General features: G+C 40.3%; 1 protein-coding gene across 1 annotated transcript; it reads left to right on the top strand.

Annotated features, from left to right (window-relative positions):
* The first annotated feature begins 297 nt into the window (after nucleotides 1-297).
* On the top strand, nucleotides 298-21,342 carry RAB32 (RAB32, member RAS oncogene family). Its single transcript, XM_065631835.1, has 3 exons — nucleotides 298-741; nucleotides 17,382-17,659; nucleotides 19,809-21,342. Exons 1-3 carry the CDS (start codon nucleotides 513-515, stop codon nucleotides 19,956-19,958), a joined length of 657 nt encoding a protein of 218 aa, XP_065487907.1. The 5' UTR covers nucleotides 298-512; the 3' UTR covers nucleotides 19,959-21,342.
* The last annotated feature ends 1,003 nt before the right edge of the window (nucleotides 21,343-22,345 follow it).

Below are 22,345 nucleotides of genomic sequence, written 5' to 3'. Positions count from 1 at the left end.
AAACGGGGCAGAGGATGCCACCGGCATAAAGCTGAAACTTCCTCGGCATGAGCCTGCTTTTGACGTTCGGCTCCCGCTACGGCCGCCGCCGGCTGCCCCACGGACAGCCCATCCCGGCCGGGCGAGGAACCGAAAAAGCCGAAGGGGCGCCAGGGACCCCCTCCTGCCGCCCGCCCCCCAGTATCCCGGAGCAGCGGGGCGGGCCAGGTCCCTCCTCCTGCCCCTCCCCGGGGGGTTTATAAGGCTGCGGAGTTTCCGCGTCCTGTGACTGCAGTCAGGTGGTTGCGGGGTTTCCCTTCTCCCTCCCTCCCTCTTTCTCCCCGTCCCGTTCCGTCTTCCCCCGCTCGCTTCTCCGCTCGGCGTGGCCCGGCCCAGCGGGGAGTCGGCTGGGGAAAGTTGGAGGCAAAGTTTCCAGCTGGGAAAGTTTAGAGGCGGGAGAGCCGCGGCCCCGGCAGCCCGGCCTCCCCGCCGGGCCCCGCAGCGCTCCGCTCCGCTCCGCGGGAGGGCCGAGCATGGCCGGCGGGGAAGGAGCGGGCTCCGGCGTGCTGGAGTGCCGGGAGCATCTGTTCAAGGTGCTGGTGATCGGGGAGCTGGGCGTGGGTAAAACCAGTATTATCAAGCGGTACGTGCACCAGCTCTTCTCCCAGCACTACCGGGCCACCATCGGGGTGGATTTCGCGCTCAAAGTTATCAACTGGGACAGCAAGACCCTGGTGCGGCTGCAGCTCTGGGATATAGCAGGTAAGGGCCGGGGCCGGGCGTCTCTGCAGGGTGAGCCCCGAGGGGCAGAGACCCGTGAACCCGGTTGCCTGGAGTCCTGAGGCCCGGCCTCTGCGGAGGAGAGTGTATTTTGACCGTGAAGTCTATCTCCGTGTTTTTCTTCTTCCCCCTGTTACCTGTAACCCTTCTTGTCTGTGTTTGAAGCATAAGTTTAGGGAGTTCTAGATGTAGGAGTGAAGCTTTTGACTTTTTATAGGCTCTGTGTGTGCTCCTGTTAGCTGATGTTGTGGGGCTCTTGGCTTGGCCCAGGATTTTACAGCAGTCCTCAAAAAGCTGCTGTGCTTGCTGGCTCCAGGGCTCCTAGAGGGTTCTTGCTCATACTGTGCCTCCTGACCTGTTTGCCTGGGAGCTTGTGGCTTTGGTTATGACTATAGGTTAAATTCATTCATGGTTATGGCTCCATAATGCTTCTAGAGAAAATAAATATTTTTTCCAAGCACGTTGTGTTTAGTAAGCCCGCTTTACAAGTTAAAGGTAACTCAGCTAAAATTGTCCTTGAAGTATGGTCAGACTTTGTATTTTTGGAGTCACTCAATTTAAAAGTAACTTGTGTCCATGCAATGTGGAGCAATGGAATGAGACTTCTGTTACGCTTAGTTCTACATTTAAATCATGGGTTTGTGTATCAAAAAGATACTTCGAGCACATGGAAGCAGAAAAGCCTTGTTCGCATGTCCGAACTGCATGTCACTCCTTTCCTTCATATAATTCAAAGCTAATCTTTAACACCTCTGTCTTAGACTCCAACTGTATACCTATCATGGTTAACTTTGCTTATGCTGCTGTTTTGCTATGGTCTTATAAGAAGTCTGTGTCCTCAACTCCTTAATCATCTCAAGTTAGTGTTGCATTTCTAGTTCTGTGCGAAGCCCCAATATCAACCTGCAGCTCTCTTCATTGCTCTCCACCATGTTCAGAATATCTTCTTGAATATGAAAATGTAGAGTTAATTTCAAATGCTTATGTTTAAACTTATACTGGTGGAAGATACTAGGATAACACTTGGTAATTACTGTTTCCATGCATTCTACACTTTATCAAGTGGAAGCTCAGAAAAGAGGAAGCGTAACATGTGGCTGCTGTAACCCTGTGACAGATCAGCTGTGCATGAGCTTCTCGTCTTCCTGCTCTAAAGGTTATCCTAAAACACTTAAAATGCAATTCCCCAAACTGAAGAGCCTGCTTCTTACTGCCTTATGCTGAAACACACCATAGATCTTTCTGCTGCTGGCCTGTAGGGCAAACTAAAATATTTTCTAATTGCTTTTCTGGAGAGAAGTAAAATATTGTCAAGCTTTCTCTTCTGATGCATTCCTTTTACAGCTCAGCTTTAACTTCCTTTAAATCAATTGGCAGTATCAGTGCAAGCTGCTACAATACTCTGGATGTATTTTAGCAAGTCTGGGCTTCCAAAGGTTAAACAGGTGAGACTATCAGGATCCTAGGGTTTGGCAGGCTGCAGCTTCTCAGCCCTTGGTGTCTGAGACTGGGGTAGCATTGCTTTGGCAAAGCACACAGGCTTCAACAAGCTGTGAAGAAACTTATCTGTACCTTGTAAGAAAGTTTGGACAGAACCTGCTTACATTATGGGAAGTCCTGTCAATATACCCATGCCTTAATTTCAAGATCCAGAAGTATTTTTCACTCTTAATTGTTGCCCTTAGTGTATGTTGGACATTGCTAGGTGAAAACTGACTTAAGAGCTGCTGATAAATCCCAGAGGCTTGTGCTAATATTGCTGATAGAGTAAAGAATAACATTTTTCCTGTCACCGGAGTATTTTTCCTGTTTTACAGTGTGGTGTGTACTTTTCTGTGAAACTCCTGACTAGTTTTTCCCTAGCAAAATTGAAAAAAGGAAGATACAACTATTTTGCAATTTCTACTCCAGACTCTTATGTCTAATCTGATAGTTTAGGCTATTCTGTTTCCAAGGGGGTAGAGTTCCTTCCCCAGTTGAAAAACAAGACCAAAACCAGATGTAATCTTAGTGATTTTTTTGATTGGGCTGTGCTTAGCCTGTGTGAGAGTAACAGTTCAGGGCTCCTATAGAACTTGACATCTTAGTTAAGCATTAATCATGAAAATAAAAGGGGTTTTGGTATCCATAAGTGTTGTTGCATGGTCTTAAAACTGCTCATGTCTTCGACCTGAGAATGTGTTCTGCAGCTGTGTCCATACTCATGAAAATTTCTAAATATCTGAGGATATTAATAGGTTTATATATAAATTATTACTTGGAGACCCAGGTTGAAGATGGCTTCAATATAATCATAGCACATATTGCCTAAAGGCATTATTAAAGTGTGTAACAAAGTATCTGAGCATGTGATAGTCATTCCCTTTTAACTCATCAGTCCAACTGTCTTCTGGCTCATGTAGATAATTTTGTCTGCTGGTGCATGCAGACAAACAGCTTTAGATCTCTTGAAGAGATCTAAATCTTATGGTAAGTAATGTTACATGTGACTTCCCTGCAAGCAATATGGTGCTGGCATTCTGAATTGATTTTGATTCATTTTAAAAGGCTTCTGAATTAAAGCCTAACCCTTAAGCATAGTAAGGCATGTTATTTTTCACTGGATCAAAGCTTGTACTTAATAGTTCATCATAAAAAGCTTTCCTCAAAGAGCATGCTGCAATCTAGGATTCTGTACCTAAATCAATGATAAGAACTAACCATGTAGTTCAGTCATCAGCTAAAGATTGTAATGCAGATACTGTGCTGGCTTTTGGTGTGATTGTAGCCAAAATGATGAATACTGTGTATTGCAGTGTAACAGGTTCCTGAGTGTGTTCAATTTCTTGAGCTAGCTGACTATTTTTTTTCTAGTGATTAGATAATTCTATAGAATAAAGCATGACAACGTTACACTGTCTATACTATTTTTCTGGCAAAAATAACCTTTGTGTTGTAAGGTACAAAGTAATGCAAATTCCTGCAGCAGAATCAAAAGGGAAGGAGATGTGAAATAGTGAAGGGGGAAGAAGGATACTGTTGTGCCCAGACTTGTATATTCCAGAAATACTCAGGAATTTTACTTTTTAGACACATGTTGTAGCTTCTTGAGTACTGGAGATGAAAAAGCTTGGGAATAAGAAAGATCAGTCACTGTCAAATTAGCTTGGTTGCAGCATCAAGTATTCTGAAAGAAGCTGAACAGGTTACGTGCATGTTCATACAGGAGCAAACCTTCTAAACCTTAGCTACCCTTAGGCATTACTCTTGTTTTTTATCTTGACATGTGGAGTTCTGATAAATCTCTCTTCCTGGATAAGTTCTGAAAGTGTTAGAACCGGGTTAACCCCCTTCATCAAAGGACATAAATAACTGGTGAAATAAATAGGAGATAGGAATGAGTCATTGTGGTAAAGAGATACAAAACAAAGGAATCTTAATGATAGAGAAGTGCTTTTAAAGTCTATTTCAATAAGCTAGGGATTGCTACTTGACAAGCATGCTGTTTTAGAGTATACTGCACTGACCACAGCATAATGTAGGAGGTGAATGTTGCATATTGATGAAACTCAGTCAACTGTCATCGAAAGAACACTTTAAGGACTTTCTGTATCATAAAAACTTTTGATCTGATCTAATAAGACCAGCAACTGAGTCGTGTTAGCTGCTGCATTATGATCATGTTGGCCATCGCTGTCAATCACATCAGCCTGTATGAACATGTCAGTCTCTGGAGGGCAGGGGTGGTGAAAGTCACAGATGACCACTTGAGCTTGGCTTCTCCTGAAGCATGTCACTGATGACAACTGGTAGACAAATTTAGTTTCAAAGCTTTGACTGAGAGACCGTGCATTAGCTTTAGTATAAGAGCACCTTTCTTCCAGGACTTAGAAATTGCAATTTCTTTGTAAAAGTGATTATTAAAACTGGAGCACTGCTTTAACTGTAAGAGCATAGCTATAAAATTGGCCAAACAGAAGAGGAACCATTGTACTTCAGTGCTCCAAACATGTTCTATACGAGCTTTCAGGAGTCGAATGGTAAGACCTGTAGCATGCAAATTTGTTGTTAAACTCCTGTCTGTCTCCTTGAAAAGATCTGAACTCTAACTTGTTAAAAAGTATACCAGTCCTGAAGAGAACAGTGAAATCAGATGAAGGACTTTGCTCAAATACGAAGTTGGGGAAGAGCTGGAATATCCCATCTTTTCTATGAAGACAAATCAGTCTTAGATATGTGAGTTGATATCAACTTAAGCTTTTGACATTTTTAGGAATTTAACTTTCTCTTATCTATAGGAAGCCACAAGAAATTATAATAAGTGTGTGCAGGAAACCATGGATGGGGGAAGAGGAGGATTTCAACTGAAATGAGCACAGGCAAAGCAAGCAAATGAAGGCAAAATGCAAACCTTCTCACTTAGATATGCAAGTGTGATGCTGCACCTAATAAATCTTAACCTTTCTTGTTCCAGTGCAATATCTCCTCTGGAAAGGTAGAGTGCTTAATGGCTATGCACCTTCTGTGGAACATAGCTCTGTACTGTTGCTATTTTGGTGGCTGAGTTTCAAAGGCATTCAGGCTGTTCCAGTATGCGAGATAGTGTCCTTCCATGTGAAAAACCTTACAGCTTCAAGCAGCTGTGTATTTTAGATTTTTCTCAGTCTGCATTTTTGCTACTGATAGACTGCCGAGTTGTTTCTATGTACCAGGTCATTTAGCTTGTTTCTTGCATTATAGATTTTTTTTTTAATAGGGTTTAAAGCAAGCCTTATGTGATGTTAATGCATCCCTGAAAGTCTGTAGGGGGCAAGCAGAAAACTTCCTCCATTTTCTATACATACATATTTCTGTGCCATAGTGGCACACACTTAAATAGCTTTTCAGAGGGGTTCCTCTTAAGTATGGCAAGCCTGGAGATAGTAGTCTTTAGAGGTAGTCAAGGTAGTCTTGTAACAACTTCCCCTTAACCACAATGCATTTTGAAGATCATTGTAGGGATTAAAATGACAACTCCTGTAAAGAAACTATGAAGAAATTGCTTAGCTGTGTGGCTAGTACAAGTGAGCATAAGATGGAGGCTAGAGAATCCAGGCATAACCTGCCCCCAACTGTGTTTTTCCTCACTGTTATATCTAATGAGTGCAATTAGGAAGGAGGAATGAAAAATGTGCACATGAATAACTGCATCAGACGGATGGAGAACTTGGAGTTTAGAGCTTTATTTCAGAAACTGGCAAGTGATCTGCGATTATCTCGCAGTTTGTGGTGATGGAGGTTCCAGCTGCAGCTGCCTTCCTGTGGAGATGGGGGCACTATCATTCTGGTAACAGCTGAGGAAGGTCAGAAAACTCCCAGTCAGGGATAGAGAATCTTCTATGTTAAATTCAGACTGATGACAAAGTTTTAAAAGACCTGTGTCAGATTTAGGAATGTTTCCTGCTCTCACACATTAAAGCATAAATCTCATGTAAGAAATTACTTAAGGATGGAGTTGGCCGGAAACATGCAAGACTAACAGATAAAGCTTGAGGGAAGTACAAGGCCTGCTCGTGTCGAAGGGCTTTGAACACTGCAGTAGAGGCAAGAAAGAACTGAAAGTGTGCTGTCTGTCTCCTTCTAGAAACCACCCTTCTGTGGGAAACCTTGTGTGGGTGTTCTTGTGACTCTTCTGGAACTGCTGAGTTAGGGTTGTGAGCTTTCAGTTGAGAATGACTTGCTGTACCTGGAGCTCTACAGCTAAGCATCCAAATGAGCGCTGAACATGTTAAACTGGTTTCTTTTTTGTGTGTCTCCAGACATCTCTGGTTGTCAGTATGCTTGCTTTTTTTGGAATTCTATTTAAGTCACTTTTAATTAAATGCTATCAAGTAAGGTATGGCTATCGGTGTTGCTGATGTAGCAGTTTCCTTGTCTTACCAGTGGCGTGCTGAATCATTCATATTGGTGGAGGCTCTTGTGCTGAGTACTGTGTAGCAACTCCAAGTACTGTATATGATAAACTTTTTAAAGCCTGTGTGCTGATGGAATTCCGTAAGGATATGGGAAATGTTACTGTCTTTAATCTGGTGTTGTAAGGCAGTTTAGTATGGTAATTTTGATTACGCAAGAATGGGCTGTTCAGTTAAGTTTCGGTTAAATGGTAGAGTTGAGACATATGCGCTGAGTATTTTGGAAGTAAGCTTAGAATTTATCCATAGGCATTTCTAGGTGTCCTACAAGAAATGAGGTTGAAGATGTGATCTTAGAAGAACATCTGATCTGGTACACAGTTAAAGTTTGCTGTATTGATCTTGAAGGTACTCCTAGTTTCTCTCAACAATGGGAACCACTTTGTGTTTGAGCTTCTAATCACTATGGAATAGATGGAGCTTCAGCCTTATTTTCAGATAGATAAGGTTCATATATAGCAGTTGCTCGGAAGCTGCTTTGTTTACAAGATCACAATAAAAATAATTCTGTAGCGCTCTGATACAAAGCATGAAGGGTGGATGAGTATCCATCACATGGGTGTGTGTGGGAGCTACCTAAGATATTTAAGTTCTTATGTGTAATACAGCAGACAGGAGGAAAAGTAGTATGTATCACACAGCATAACTAAATTTTGGGTCAAATTATAATGTAAACTAGAAGCCTGTGCAGTAATCCATTAACTTGCATTGATCATAAGCTTTTTTGAGGCAACTGTTGGCTGAATTCTTGCCCTTCAGGTAATTCTGACTCAAGCAGTTAGAAAGTAAGCTGGTTTGATAAGCACATTACCCTTCAGAGACAAACTGGTGCAGGCAATATTACATATATGCTTTTATCTGAATGTATGGAGTTTACATGAGCGTAAATTGACCCTTATCAACTCTACTTGCATCAGTGTTGCAGAGTCTTGGTGTCTTTACCTTATTTGCATCTCCACTTTGCCTCTTATCAGTTTGGTTTTCTTTATATGCACACAAGGACAAGGGGTGACTGAAGTGCATCTACACAAGTACAATATGAGTTGGCAAGTGGTGTAAGGTAGTTGTTCTAAACTGGTTACCTGTCTTATGAAATTGTCGAGGTTTGATTGCGGGGTGACAATAAAACCGTGGCAGATGTATTGTTAACCCTCCTACCCTCCTCTTCCCCCTTCAGCCCCTCCCTCTCCCCCCTTCCCACTAAGGACAAGTGATTGGGAGGGAAAGCAGGACAGAGGGAAGAGAGTTGAAAAAATTAAAAATGTTTTACTAATGCTACCAATAAAAATAGAGAAAATAATACAAAATATAAAAAACCAGTCTTGAAAGTCCCGGCAACTGCTCCGGCAGATGTGGGGCCAGCACCCGAAGTCCTGGACTGGACTATGCAGCCAACTGGAACTGGATTCAGTCTGTCACTAGGCCTCAGTTCGCAGGGACGACTCGCAAGGTCCTTTCCCAATGTTGGCCATAAGGAAAAGGGACGAGATCCTTGTGATCCCCCACTTTTATATGAAGTATCATGTGAATGGGATGGAATACTTTAGTTGGTCAGTTTTTTGGTCACCTGTTTCAGTTCACTGCTCTTGTGGGATGTGCATCCATCCTTATCAATGACCTCGCATTCCATTGCTATGTCTACGAAAACATGTATCTAGCTTTCAGGAAAACTGCAGTTATTTAGAAGGCTTTAGCCAACAGGGAAATTCACTAAAAGATAAACTTGTTTTTAACAAAACCAGGACAGAAATGCAAGAAAGAAAATAATCTTATCTGCCTGGTTCCACAAAGGGCTCCAACATGCTGTATAAAATAGATTCTTCCCTTCAGTAGTGAGCAAGGCCACTGGGATTCAGTCTCACAGCAGTTGGAAATAACTTCCTTGAATTCCAGTGGTAACCATTGCCTTGCCTTTGTAAACTGTTCCCTCCAAATACTCACTTCAGAAGTTCTGAAGTGTGATATGCCATGTCAGAGGAAGCGATCTGCAGTAAGGGAATTTCTATTTATATTTTCATATGAAAGCATAGGAATAACTCTTGTGATATTCTTGCAGGTACTAAAGCTGGCATGACCAGCAGCAAGCAGTGACTGCAAAGCACAACATAATTCTCAAGCTACTTGTGGTAGAATGCTAGATGTTCAAAGTTCTCCTCTGGCTATGGAGACACAAAACAAAGGTAGATGAGGTGGTAGGATTATGCTTTGAAAAATGATGGGATTTCAGGGGTTTATAGAGCTTGCTTAGAAATAAATATCTTGACTCCAAATAGAGAAAGCACAGCAAACTTTCAATAGCATTGGCTTCTAGATTAGTAGCAAATGAAAGCCAATATTCCTTATTGTATGGATTTTAGCAGCTTTTCAAATAACAGATTAAAATGCAACTTCTGAGTGTTGCTACAAACAACTTATGGGAACTTATTCTTTAAATGCTCCCAGACTAGAGTCCTGGGTAGAGCGAAGTGGCAGCTATTTGATGCAAAATTCCAACCACACAATGTGCCATGACACATTGGCCATTTTAGAGATTAACATTTTTTCAGTCTCGTGATAAAGTTGTTCTTGAGACAAACTGACTTTAGAATTGTTCTCCTGTGTGCTGTGCGATGCTGTAGTGCCATGCAGCATCACGGAGTGCACAGTACAGCTTTGGCTGCATGACAATGCACCAAAGGAGATGGATTAGAGGGTGTCAAGCACAAAAATGGCTTAACTCTGACAGATGACTTGTTAAAGTCTAGTTAAAGCAATGTAGGAAATACTAGTTTATGCTGTTGCTGGCACTAATTGGACTATGTCAACTTTTTCTGAATACTAATGCAAGGAGAGTTTTTTCCAGGTATGCTGTATTTGACAGCTAATTAGAAATCATTTAGCTTGGTTGAACTCTACTTCTTGGGGGATGGGAATCTAGTGCTTAGTCAGGGACTTCCTCTCTTGTTAATTTGCTGTTTATCAAAGATACAAGCAAAACATGAAACTTTCTTATACAAACATGACAATCTTAGTTCTACACAGGATACATTTGATGCTGGACAAAGCCAGTTGAATCCCAAGTGCATGGTATTGCCTTTCTATTTATTAAAGAGAAGATAGTATGCTGTTAAAGTAAGTTTGGACAATCTTAAATCATTAGATTAGCCCAAGGCTACAGGCAGCAATGAAAAGCTTCAGTCTTGCTGTAATATTCCTCGTGAGAGCTGTGCAGTTGTTTGAGGAAGGCTTTCTATCTTTGCAAAAGAGAACGGTGTGGTTTTTCAGTCTACTAGGATAATGGATGTGGTCAGTGTTCCTGATGGAAATCAGGTGTCTAACTTCTGAGCTTTTGCAGTTTCACTGGTAATGAACAGGACTGTCCTGCTTTAGAATAAAGTATAATGATAGCAAACGGTGAATGCAAAGACTATTCACTGATGTTGAAAATTCAGGTAGCTAACAAATTACTATGTTAGAAACTGGCTTTGTGCAATGAAACTTTAGAGTGAACTACTTCCTACCATTTCAGAATGAAATAGTGACTTCTAAGAACATGTGAAAACACTTTGTTATGATCTAAACAGTAAAAGTACTGCTGCACCTGAATTGATATTCTTCCGTGACTCTTCAATGACTACAGAGTATCTTGTACAGACTGTATATATAGTATACTATAGATGTCAGGTCTCATGACAGTTTCACTCAGCAGAACTGCTTCAACTGTACCCTACCACTGCTCAATGTTGACATAACCAGAGGACCAAAGGTGTTATCTCCGATGGTAAAGTGGGAGTCAGTTGTATAGGGATTAACTGGCTTGTTACTTTTCCCCTAAAGACTATTCTTCTGAAGGGGTTGGGAACAGGTCTGTCCAGTGGTCGGTTAACTCTCCCACACTATGCTTAGTAAGAAGGGACACTAGCAATTCACTTAATCATCTGAGGCTGCTGTTGTCTGTTAGAAACTGTAAGAGCTGCAGTCAGTGAAACAGTTTCTAGTACTGTCTAACACAGGAAGAAAGAATGTTCCTGTAGTTCTTGCTTTTTAACCTCTGTGTTTGTCACCAGAACCACGAATACCAAATATTACTTCCACTATGGTGGAAAGTAAAAGTCAGGCTAGATGTGCTTTTTTAAAACTCTTACGGGTTTCTAATATCTGCTAGAGCTGCTAGTATAGTCTAACACCTCTGGTTTAAACACTTGGCAACCTTGAGAATGAGGAATGAGGAGTGGAGAGACACCTGGCACTGACCATCTTGGGGTCTGTCTACTCTCATTCTACAGCTGCTACCCATGTGAAAAAGCAGGTAGGCACACTTGAGCATGTCCTGTAATATTGATAGTGGTTTGGTTAACCTACTTCTTGCTGAATAACAGATTCAATCTAATTGGGTAAGACAGTTCTGGGACAAGCTGTGCTAGTTTGGCGAGGGGGGGGAATGCCTTCAGCAGTGGTAGCTTACCAGTGGCATATTCTTGCATCTGTCTAAAAAGGAGCCTGAGTTGGTTCACACCTGACCCAAGTAGTGCTAAAATGTATATTATATGTCTGGAGAACTGGGAGATGCATCCTCAGGGCAATTCTGGACATTTGCTGTATTGTGCCAAACATCCAGCTGTAGGGCCAACAGGCATCCAAAGTGTAGTCCATTCCTGCCGGTGGCTCCTAAAGGGCTTAGGTGTTTTGACAGGGACAGTGATTCTAACTCAGTGAGAGAACTGGGCTGCATGCCCAGCCGTTTTGGATGGTGCTTTAGCTTAAATATATCACACTGAATGACATGAACTTTAAGAGATTGAATTGTAAATAAGGAGCTGCCACTCAGATGCTCCTTGATGTTAGAAAACCTGATCCTAGAAATTCAGGGAGTTAGAAACTTTTGTTGTAAAGCAGCACAGCTGGAGCAGGGAAGAGAGTGCTCATTAGGTTAGGCCTTCCCTGGGCAGAAGGAAGATTGGGAAGAAGGGGTTTCACAGTTGAATTGTCTTTTTCCTGTCTAGGTGAATAAAAGCACAAATGTCTCATGGTCCAGGAAATTATCTGAAACAAGTAATTTGTGGAGTTTTGCACTGAAGTCTAAATAGTGGCATTGCTTGCACACTGTGTGGCTAATAGGGTAGTTAATAGCAGAGACCTAAGAGCCATGGTGTTGGCAGTTAAGTTAGTCTGGCTGTCATTAATGACCCTTCTTGAATTTTGATATGACTAATATTGACTATTAGTGGTCATGGTAAGTAGTTCATCTGAGAACCCTTCTCATGATGGAAGGGGAATATTCAAGTATTCCCAGACTAAAACTGACTTATTATAATCATTCACTGTAGCTTAAGAAGCATCCTGTGATGCATGAGTTCACTACAATGTATAGTACTTGTAGAAAAGCAGAATAACAAACACATTAGCAGGATGCTACTTCTATGCATTTTGAACTCTTTTCATTTGATTCACTAGGTCTCTTGATAATTTTCTTTACTACTAGAGTATTGCTGGATAGCTTTTTGGCTTGGTTTTATAGATTAGACTCAACCCGTGTAGTGTATTTCTTTTCTGTTGAACTTAAACTGCCTTTTAAACTAAATGAGCACTGAGTTTCAGCATTCTGAAGGACAGTGTTAGCAAGAGCTTCTTAGGTTTATTAACAAACTGAGGACTTCTGCTATTTATCAGACTTGACAACTCTGTATTATTTGGTTCAGGGAAAAACTGCAAAAATTCATCACAGTGGTCTTCTAGTTAGCAGCAAACAACTTTGGAATAAAACTCTTCTGCTAGTCGTGCATTCACTTTTGGATGACTTGAGCCTAAACTACGCATCTCTAATTTAAGATTATTTGATGTGGAACTGCCCAACTTGTTAAAAATCAAATTTTGAGCTCTGGACAACCATTAAGCTGATTAACCTGTCAAAGATGACTTGAACTAAGACCAACAGAAGAAACTATTTGTTCCATCATTCTTCCAGTTGTCAGGCTTTTATAACTCTTGGTCATCTTTCTCTTCCTTGTTAATGACAATTTTTGAAGGATGTCAAAACTGCTAGTCTCATCTGAAAGAAGCTAGGGTTTGTCCAGTTGTCCATCAGTACTCCTAATGAGATGTTAAGGGTTTAAATGCAACAAACACAACTCTGGCTTCTGAGTTGTGTAGCTTCAGAATAGACTAAGCTTAGACTTTTTTTTTTTTTTACAAAGTAGGGGAACTCATGCTTACTATTAGTATTGACAGAATTTACCTTCACAGCAAAAAAAGCATAGTTGGGGAAGCTTCTTCATTTTAATCTCCTCAAGTAGGTTTCTGTTGGATCATATAAACTACATGTTAAGACTTCTAGGTATGGTAAGTAGTCTGGGAGATGGAACCTTGACTAACTCAATATCATGCATATCCAGCAGTCATTTGTACATTTAACTTGCTTTTTTCTAGCTTCAGTTCCCATAATGTATGGCCAAATAAGAGCAAAAAATAATGTATGTGTGTAGGGTAACTCCTGCTAACTAAAAGCAAGAGCTACCACAATGATAAGTCACACTGCTTTGATAAACAGGACACTCTTGTTCATTCCTTGCACTGTGAAGGATTGCTAGAGAAACTCTTTAGAATGCACTTCAAGGCAAGTCTGGCAGTGTCTGAATCTTATGATAACTTATCTTTGTTCTTACTTCACTGCAAAAGATAAAGCTTCTAACATCAGACCTGGCTATAATTTTTTTCATGTTGTCTTTAATTTATAGTTTACTCCTTTTACACTGTAAATGGGAAGCAATAGTAGCTTGCAAGCTCTGATACAGTTTTAAACTAAAATTCCTGTGGTGCTGCTGTAGGGAACTGTATTAGGTCCTGATGCATGACATTATGCAAGTATTTCACTTAATGTTGTTGCAATTACTGGAAAATATGGTGACAATATGTGCTTAGTCATGTAGGTGTGAAAACTTTGTGGTTAGAGAATGCAGAACTTTGGATTGCATGCAGCCACTCTCTTAGCCCCAAACAAGACCACTCATCCCCATGTGTGCCCCATAGCTTAGCTCCTCATCTACACCTGAACCCCTAAAGCACAGAGAAAGGATAATGTCATGGTACCATCAGGTTTATGTCAAGGCACTAGAATGACCAGGATGATTAATCCTCTGTCCTTTTCCATATTATTGTAGTAAGCAAGTAATTTTCCTGTCTTCTTCCTTCTATGATTATACACACTGGAGACTTTAAGTCTAGTTTCATCTGATCATTTTTAGCCTTTTTACCCTCTGGAGGTATGATCTACTTTTGGTATGGCTCAACACTATTATCGCACATGATGAAATGACTACAGCAAAAATACTGCTGGACATAGGAAAGAGAATTACAAATCTCTGGCTAAACTGAGTATGGCAAAAATTGAGTCAATTTAGTTTCAATAATCTAAATAAATAATGATGTTCACACTCCGAACTTTGGAGGCATGGTGTGTTCTACACTTTGCTGCTTCTGCATGAGATTTTTTTGCAAGCACTAAAGCACTTGCAAAAGCTTTGCCTGAAACTCCTGTTAAATTTTCAAAAGGCTGTCTAGAATGCTCTGCATCCCCTACAAGAATCTCAGCCTAAAACATGTGCATTATCAGTAATAAGAGGATTGTACTGAAAGTCTATTCAGTTTATATTTTATCACAATAAAGCTCTTACCACTTAGGCAGGCCATGTGTTATTGCTTCTTTCTTCTGTGGAATAAAAAGCATATACCCATCCTTGTTATTGCTCCAGACGGAATAGAAAAGCAGTAATAAGCTGGTGTGCACATCAGGTCTGTTGTTGGTGGATGTGAATTCTAGAGGTGAAAGCAGCTTTGTAATAAAATCTTTTTGGCATTTGGGCTGCTTTAGAAAAGGGCAGCAATTGTACTGGAGTATATTTGACCTATTAAAAGGCATTAATCTGTAATACTATAGTGGTGTTGAGCTTATGTGTGTTTTTTAACAGTAAGGAGTATCAAATCTTCCAAATGTGAAACTTAAATCTAATAAGTAAAGGTAGAAGCTTTTATGCTGATATGCACATCAGTTGTCTACTTTTACCCAAATTTTAATTACAGAATATGTATTAAGGTTTTTTCAATTCCGAAACTTGTACTATAAGGGCAAAAATTTTGAATTCTGTCAATAAAGCCAGCTAGAAATAATACTAAAATGGTTGTTCTGGACAGCTGAAGCCCATGCTTTCTAAGTGACTCCTGTAAAGTACAGTTCTGTGCGACCTTGATTTTACGTTTTGTGGGCCTGCCCTATGATGTGAAGGGATATACTGCCTGAGCTGGATGCAAGACTCAGGCTTTTAGCTCAGTTGGAGGTGTTCCTGTGTAACAGGAATTGGTTGGTGAGACTGACAGCTAAACAAATGGGGAAGCTGAGAAGGAGCTCATCATAGCTCGTGTGGCGCCTTACGCAGTGACTGGCTTCATATAGCTAAATTTGGTCCTGTGCAGCTCCTTTAAAACAAACAAACACAAAACAAATTAAAAAACAACAACAACAAAAACCCAACAAAAAACACAATCTAAAGGTAAATCTTTTTAGATGCAGTACACTTGATCTGCAGGAGTAGTAAAAGCCTTCTGGCCAAATGTTTTCCTGCTGGTATTTGATTAATGAAAACAGTGGGCACCTGGTACCACAATTTACAGAAAGGCTGTACAAGCACACCTTTTAGGCATAAGAATTCAGCCCGGAAAAGCCTAGGGAGACAATGTGAGTTACTTGTATACAAGTTCTGTGCACAATTAGGAGACTTGTGGCTGACTTGTGTCAGCCTCTTCTAGTGACATAGTCACTGAGGTACAGGTTAGTGTCTGGCTTGTTGGCCTTAGAGTCCACAGCATAAATGCTGCTTTAGAGCTTCCGTTTTGAATACGGAGGAAAGAGCTTTCCTCTTACAAGTTGCCTGTTCTCACACAGGGGTTAATGAGCTGGTAGTGAAGAAACTAATGTATAATTTCCATTCCTCAGAGTGTGCTGGCTAGTGATGCTGGTTTATGCAGTGTTATACTTTAAAGTTGAACAGACAGAAAAGTCCACTTTATAGAGCTTTATAGTTCTCTGGAACTTCACTGTAGCTGCTGCTGCTTTCCAGCAATTCTACTAGCTGCTTAGTTAACCTTTTCTGAAAATGTCTATTGGGAGTGAGCTAATTGGTACACTGAAGTACTGACATTAAAATGAGGCAACTGAGCTAGAAAAGCATGCTGCTGAACAGGATCCTGTGTTAGTTCACCTGATGAATTTCTGTTACAGTTCCTGTAACTGTCCTTGCTTATCAAAGACAGACTTGACTGTTTATAAACAGAGGATAGCTATGTTATGGGGGTTCTTCAGAACAAGTCTGATGAGGAGCGGCTGAGGGAGCTGGGGCTGTTCAGCCTAGAGAAAAGGAGGCTGAGGGGAGACCTGGTCGCTGTCTGCAACTACCTGAAAGGAGGTTGTGGCACGGAGGGTGTTGGTCTCTTCTAAGTAACAAGTGATAGGATGAGAGGAAGTGGCCTCAAGTTGTACCAGGCAAGGTTCTGATTGGATATTAGGAAAAAATTGTTCACAGAAAGGGTTGTTGAGCATTGGAACAGGTGCCCAGGGAAGTTCTGGAATCACCATCCCTGAAGGTGTTCAAAAGGTATATAAATGAGGTTCTTAGGGACATGGTTTAGTGCTAGAGTTAGGTTATGGTTGGATTTGATGATCTTGAGGGTGTCTTCCAACTGAAATGATTCTGTGATTGTATCTTCCAATTAAAATTCTTACTTTATCTATTTTAAACCTGCGTATGCACTAAATGCTAAAAGCTGAAGGGATGTAACACTGTAAAACTGAACGATAAAGTACAGGGGCTGCTTTTCCCAATGAAGACTTCTGAACAAAGCAGAAAGCTATTTTAGTAGCTGAAACTTCCCAAGCAGCATGCTTGCATTCGATGCTGCTATGTCTACTCCAATACAAACACAGCACAATGGTCTGACCTTCCAAACAGAAGAATAAATGAACTGGCACTCTAATTCTACATTTCAAGTATACTGACTACAGTAGTTGTACTTAATAAGAAAAAGGCTTTAGTTGACTATACTCACTGGCCATTGGTTTTCCTCCTGATTTTTGTTTGTTTCATCTTGGACTTAAAAGATGAAGTCAAAGATAACAGGTTTAGCTAGAACTGTTAAACTAGCTCCTTTTGAGCTCGTCCCTGAGGAGGAAAAAAAAAAAAATCTGTAATATAGGTGACTTCTGAAGATGCTATGATGACTTTTAGCCCTGGAGCTTGTAGAACTGTTTTCAAGGGAACCCTTGTTGCTCACCCTCCAGAAAAAAAAAAGTATCTAAGTATGCTTAAGTCTCTAGCTGACATGATTAGGTTTAAATCTTACAGAAGGTTTTCTGAGGAAGGAATTTGTGTATAGCTATGTTGGTAGTGTTTTAAGGCATGACTTCTCAAAGAGCACTACTCAACAAATAAGTTTAAAATAATCAAAGTGGTGGTTGGGATTGCAAACTGCTTTTAGCATCTGAATTATATGATACATGTAATGGCTGTTACAATGAGATATCATAGGATAGAGAACGTTGTGTGAACTAGATGACTAGACATAAATGCTAAATTAGTATGTATTAATCTGGTACAGAAACCCATTTACACTGACTACAATTCATGTTTAAATGTAAGTGTACACACTTACTGTCCTCTCTTTCAGGCCAGGAGCGCTTTGGAAATATGACTAGAGTATACTACAAAGAGGCAGTTGGTGCTTTTGTGGTCTTCGATGTCACAAGAGGCTCCACTTTTGAGGCTGTTTCAAAATGGAAGCATGATTTGGACAGTAAAGTACTACTTCCTAATGGCAGCCCCATCCCTGCTGTTCTTCTTGCAAACAAGTGTGACCAGAAGAAAGATGGCAGCCAGAATCCCTCTCAAATGGACCAGTTCTGCAGAGAAGGTGGCTTTGTTGGATGGTTTGAAACCTCTGCTAAGGTGAGCATAAAGAGGAAACATATTTTAACTGTAAGTATTGGCATAAGAATGGATTAATATAGTCATGTGGGGAAGAAAATCCTCATGTATACAAAGTGACAGTCAATCTCCAGTGTTCAGCAAAAGCCTGAAGACTTGTGGCTTGATTTAGATTAGAACTGCATCTTAAATTCAGAGAACCTTAAAGCTGATAGGAAAACTTGGTTAACTGAGTTCTATAAACTTTTTTTCCTTGCACATGTCAGCTAAAGCTAAAACAAATAGCTACTTTGTTCAAACATAACTATGAGCAACTTCATCTATTGTACAGTTTTAGTCTACAGACTTGGTCTGCACAGATAAGCTTGTGGTAACTTAGTCGAAAGTGGAATCCAACAGCTCCTTAAAACCCAATTGATCTTTAAAATGAAAGATTCTTCCAGATGAAGACCATGTGTCTGACAGACCAAATCACTGGTCTGGTTTATAACTCTTTTATATGGTAAGCTAAACCTCAAAGTCCCCCTTTTCCCTTGGCTTGCCTGCTTCCGTTAAGTGTTGCTGATGAACTGGCACAAAGTGATGCTTAGACAACTGTCGAAGAAAAAAGTCTGTAGGAATAATAAGAAATAAAGTAACAAGCCTCTTCCTGATTACTTTAAAATAAGGAAGAAAGGTACACAGTGGCAGGAATTAGTTAAATTAGCTAATTTGTTTGCATTTCGAAAATAATTCCCAAACCCACCCATCTGTTACTAGAAGCTCACATTTTAAGGCTCCGTATACTCAAAAAGAACACCAAGATTCTGCTTTGGTTTAGGTCTTCTCTGAAGCTTTACTGTCCATAACACTGTTATACATAAACTTCAACATGGGTTATAAATAAAAGCAAGTAACATTGGAACAAAACCTAATGTGGAAATGTAGTGACAGCTTGCATTTTAAGTAGCATTTAAGACATGACAATGTAAATTGAGGTTCCTGGTGCAGAGAAAAGTCTAGGCAATATTAGTCCTAGTTCAGTTACAAATTGGCTTGTTTAAGACTCTGAAGAGGTTGCTGAAATAGCTTAGGAAAAACTCAGGACAGCTTTCTTGTTTTCTAAGCATAAGAAATCAGTTTATGGTTTTAAGTCCTGCCCACTTAAATATCCTGATAATCTTTTGCCTTTCTGCTGGAACTGATCCTTGAATCTTCAGTCTAGTAAGCAGTAATAGAGGTCCCACTCCCTGTGGATTAGGCATAATAGGCAAAAGAACTGCAGAGAGTATAAATATTAATAGAAATACCTTGTTAATATCCATATACCAAAATGAGGAGAATCCTTCTCTGGGCAGGGAAAAGTGCCTATCTTCAAACTGCCAGAAACAGTTTGTGCCTGACAGCCACAGGCTTGTAAAGTGCAGTAGCAACGGGACAAATGTTCTCATAATCTAACCTTGCTCACGCAGAATTTAGAGCTACAATTATGGAGACAGAAGAGTGCACTGGGGTGGTATTTCCTTCAGAACCAAAGGCAAGTGATTCCAGATGTGGCAGCCCTGTGGCAAGCTAACAGGTGGCCCAGCCAGCTAAAAGCTGTGGCCAAAGGCCAGCTTGGCCCCTTAGTAACTAAGATATGCTGATGAAATACAGCTCTAGGTATCCTACATGCACACCTGCTTTAGGGTGTATGTTAAAGTACTTGTCAAAGCATGCACAAGAAAATGTAGAGTGCCTAGATGAGGCACTCTGATTTAGCTGGGGTTTTAAGGCTGACAGAACAGGTCCTTTTACATAAGTACATGCATCCGAACTGCAGCAAAAGAACAAAAAAAAGCCCCAAAAGGTAGAACACTAGTTTGGACAGTGTAATTGCCTATTATCTTTCCTGCTGGAGAAATGCACTTTAGCATTTGTGAGTCTTCTAAATGCTGGTGACATTTAACCCCCAACTGCATGCTACATTAGAGTTGAAGTAACCTATTGTAATATGGGCGAATAACTTTTTGTCTCAAACCTTTCTGGTAACTTTTTTGACAAGCAAGTGTATGAGTGATAACCTGATGCATCTAAGCTGTTTGTCATGCTGATGAGACTGTAGAATTTTTGTATTGGGCCAGCTTCTAATAGGAATGTGTGACTATTTCAAAAAAAATATCACTAACTTCTTTACTTTCAACATTTTTAGGACAACATCAACATAGACGAAGCTGCCCGATTTTTGGTGGAAAACATCCTTGCCAACTATAAAACCTTTCCTAATGAAGAGAATGATGTGGGGAAACCAAAACTGGACCTTGACCCATTGAAAGCAGAAAGCAAATCACAATGCTGCTGATGCTACCACTGTTCAGTAAATGTGATGAGATGAGCGGCAAGACTGTTCCTTAAATCAAATTGCTGCTATGGTGCTGTGTTGTGACCATGCGTATGGGGTGTCTGGTGTTATCTGAATAGGTGATTCTTGTGGGTGTTTACGTATTCTTGTTTAGCATAAAACTGAGTATCTTGTGAGTTATCACTCTGCTTGCTTGAGTGGCTGCTTCTAAGTCTGATTAGTGTCTTCTTACTTGAGAACATAAGGTAGTGTTTACACTCTAAATAGGAACATAGATGGCATTCAATGTCTAGTTTGCTTCTGGGACATATGCTACATTCCAAATTCCACTTATCATGGTTTTAGCTGAATAGACACTTGCACCTTTACAGTAAGCTTTTACTTTGTCACCAGTAGTGTCCCACTTGAGGTTGATGTCTTACCCACACACTTGTCCCTATTTATTATTCCCTATCATGAGGGTCTGTCTCACTGCTAGTTCTCCTGGATCAAGACATTCCAGAAATCTTGAGGGGGCCAATGACAAATGAGAAGGTATCTTTCCTAGTGAGTTCACTAGGACTGAGTGAAGTAGATGGCTTTTTACCACTGAATAAGAACATGATGGGTAAATGACTGTACTTAACAGGGTAGAGGCAAGGTTATAGAAATACTAACAAAAATGCATCTCCAGCCTTTGAAGGCAGAATATTTTCAGCTAATACTTTACACATGAGACCTGTTAATGAATACAGTTGTGCTGCTGGCACATAGTCATAGCAACCTCACCCATATTCACATCCAGAAATAGACATCCAATAACTTTTTCATGCACTAACACTGAAAACTTCACCAAGAGTGCAAGAAGTAAATATCGTGCTGTCCTGTGATGATTAACTTGCTGCTTTTTCCTTCTGTCTTGAGATGGTTCTGCATATCATAAAGGATAGAGGTCTTGAAGGAAATAGTTTAACTGGTTCTTGCTAACCTATCAAAAAGAAACCTCAAGCTCTAAGTTCTTCAATCTTAGAACAGTGCTGCACTCTTCTGACTACTTGGAGCTGGTAAACTGGCTTACCAGTTTGTAATTCTGTATACTGCAATGCTTATGGTTCCTTGTTATAACTCATGCATTTCTGGCAGCAAATGAAGATCAAAAGGATTAGAGAGATTTCACAGTTCTTGAATACATTCTGGAACTCTAGCTCTGCTTGGCTGAAAGGCTTTGAAGCTCTTCTTTATTTTAAGGATTTCTTCTGTCCTGATACCTCATTGCTACTGACTTTAAAAGTCTTATGTTGCTTGTTCTGATGGTGTTGATGTTTACTTAAACATCAGCATGAAGTATGTGCCATATTGGATATACTTTAATCTGTATTGAGATTTCCTAGGCTTTTTTTTTCTAAAGAGTAATGTACTTTTTAAGAGACAAATAAATATATTGGGCATCTTATGTATGTTGTTTGTGTATGCTTTTGAGAACATGAATCTCCACATCGTGTGTCCCACCCTGTACACAAATGCTTTCATTGACATCTGGAAACAACTTCTAGCAGCTGCTATGTTAAAGGCTTTTTAAAAATTGTCACAGTAAGTGTTGGCATAAGCTAAAAGTGGGTTTAACTAGCTTAGGATCATAGGATAACTTAGAAGACTTCCTAAGAACTTTTTAAGCCAACATCCTTCTCCAAGCAAGGTCATACTAGGTTGCTCAGGCTTTCATGTGGTCTGGTCTTAAAACTTCAATGGAGACTGGCCCTGGGAAAGTTGTTTCAATGCCTGACTGTACTCATGGGAGTTTATCATATCTGAACCTCTCCAGCCTCAACTTATGTCCATGGTCTTTCATTGTCCAACCATCACCACTGTGAAGAATGTCCGTTAGTCTTGTGCAGGTATATTGGACACTTAAAGGTTGGTTGATACTATAAATGTGTTTTGAAAGCCTGTAGCACTTCAGAAGGGAAGCTGCACCCCATCCATGTTCCTCGCTTGCTGGCTTGTTTGAGTTGTTAACCTTTCTAGCTAACCTGGAGATACCATAATCTTCCAATTTAGTCACTTGCAGAACAACTTCATTTAGACTGTAAACTCACTCTTAATAAGCTATTTAATCTCCAGTGTACTCTTTTTTTCAGCTTTAATCATAGCTGTGCAAATTCAGTAACTAGCCAGTGCAACGTGTGTAGCATTTGTATTTGCTTTTTGACTAGATTAAAACATGATAAATCTTGATGACCAAACAAAATGCATTTTCATGTTCACTTTGCTTCAACTGTAAGTTTACTGAGCCTATGTCATGTAGCATGAAGCTTGTCACTAATGGGCAAAAAAGGTGAACTCTTGAGTGTGTCTAGTATGGCATAGGTTGATCTACATTCAATTGCTAGTTCCTGCTGTACTGAGGA

Source organism: Caloenas nicobarica, chromosome 3 (assembly GCF_036013445.1).
Source record: "Caloenas nicobarica isolate bCalNic1 chromosome 3, bCalNic1.hap1, whole genome shotgun sequence".
NCBI lineage: Eukaryota > Metazoa > Chordata > Aves > Columbiformes > Columbidae > Caloenas > Caloenas nicobarica.
The sequence above is the reverse complement of the archived record's forward strand: the minus strand, read 5'-3'. Positions and strand labels throughout refer to the sequence as shown.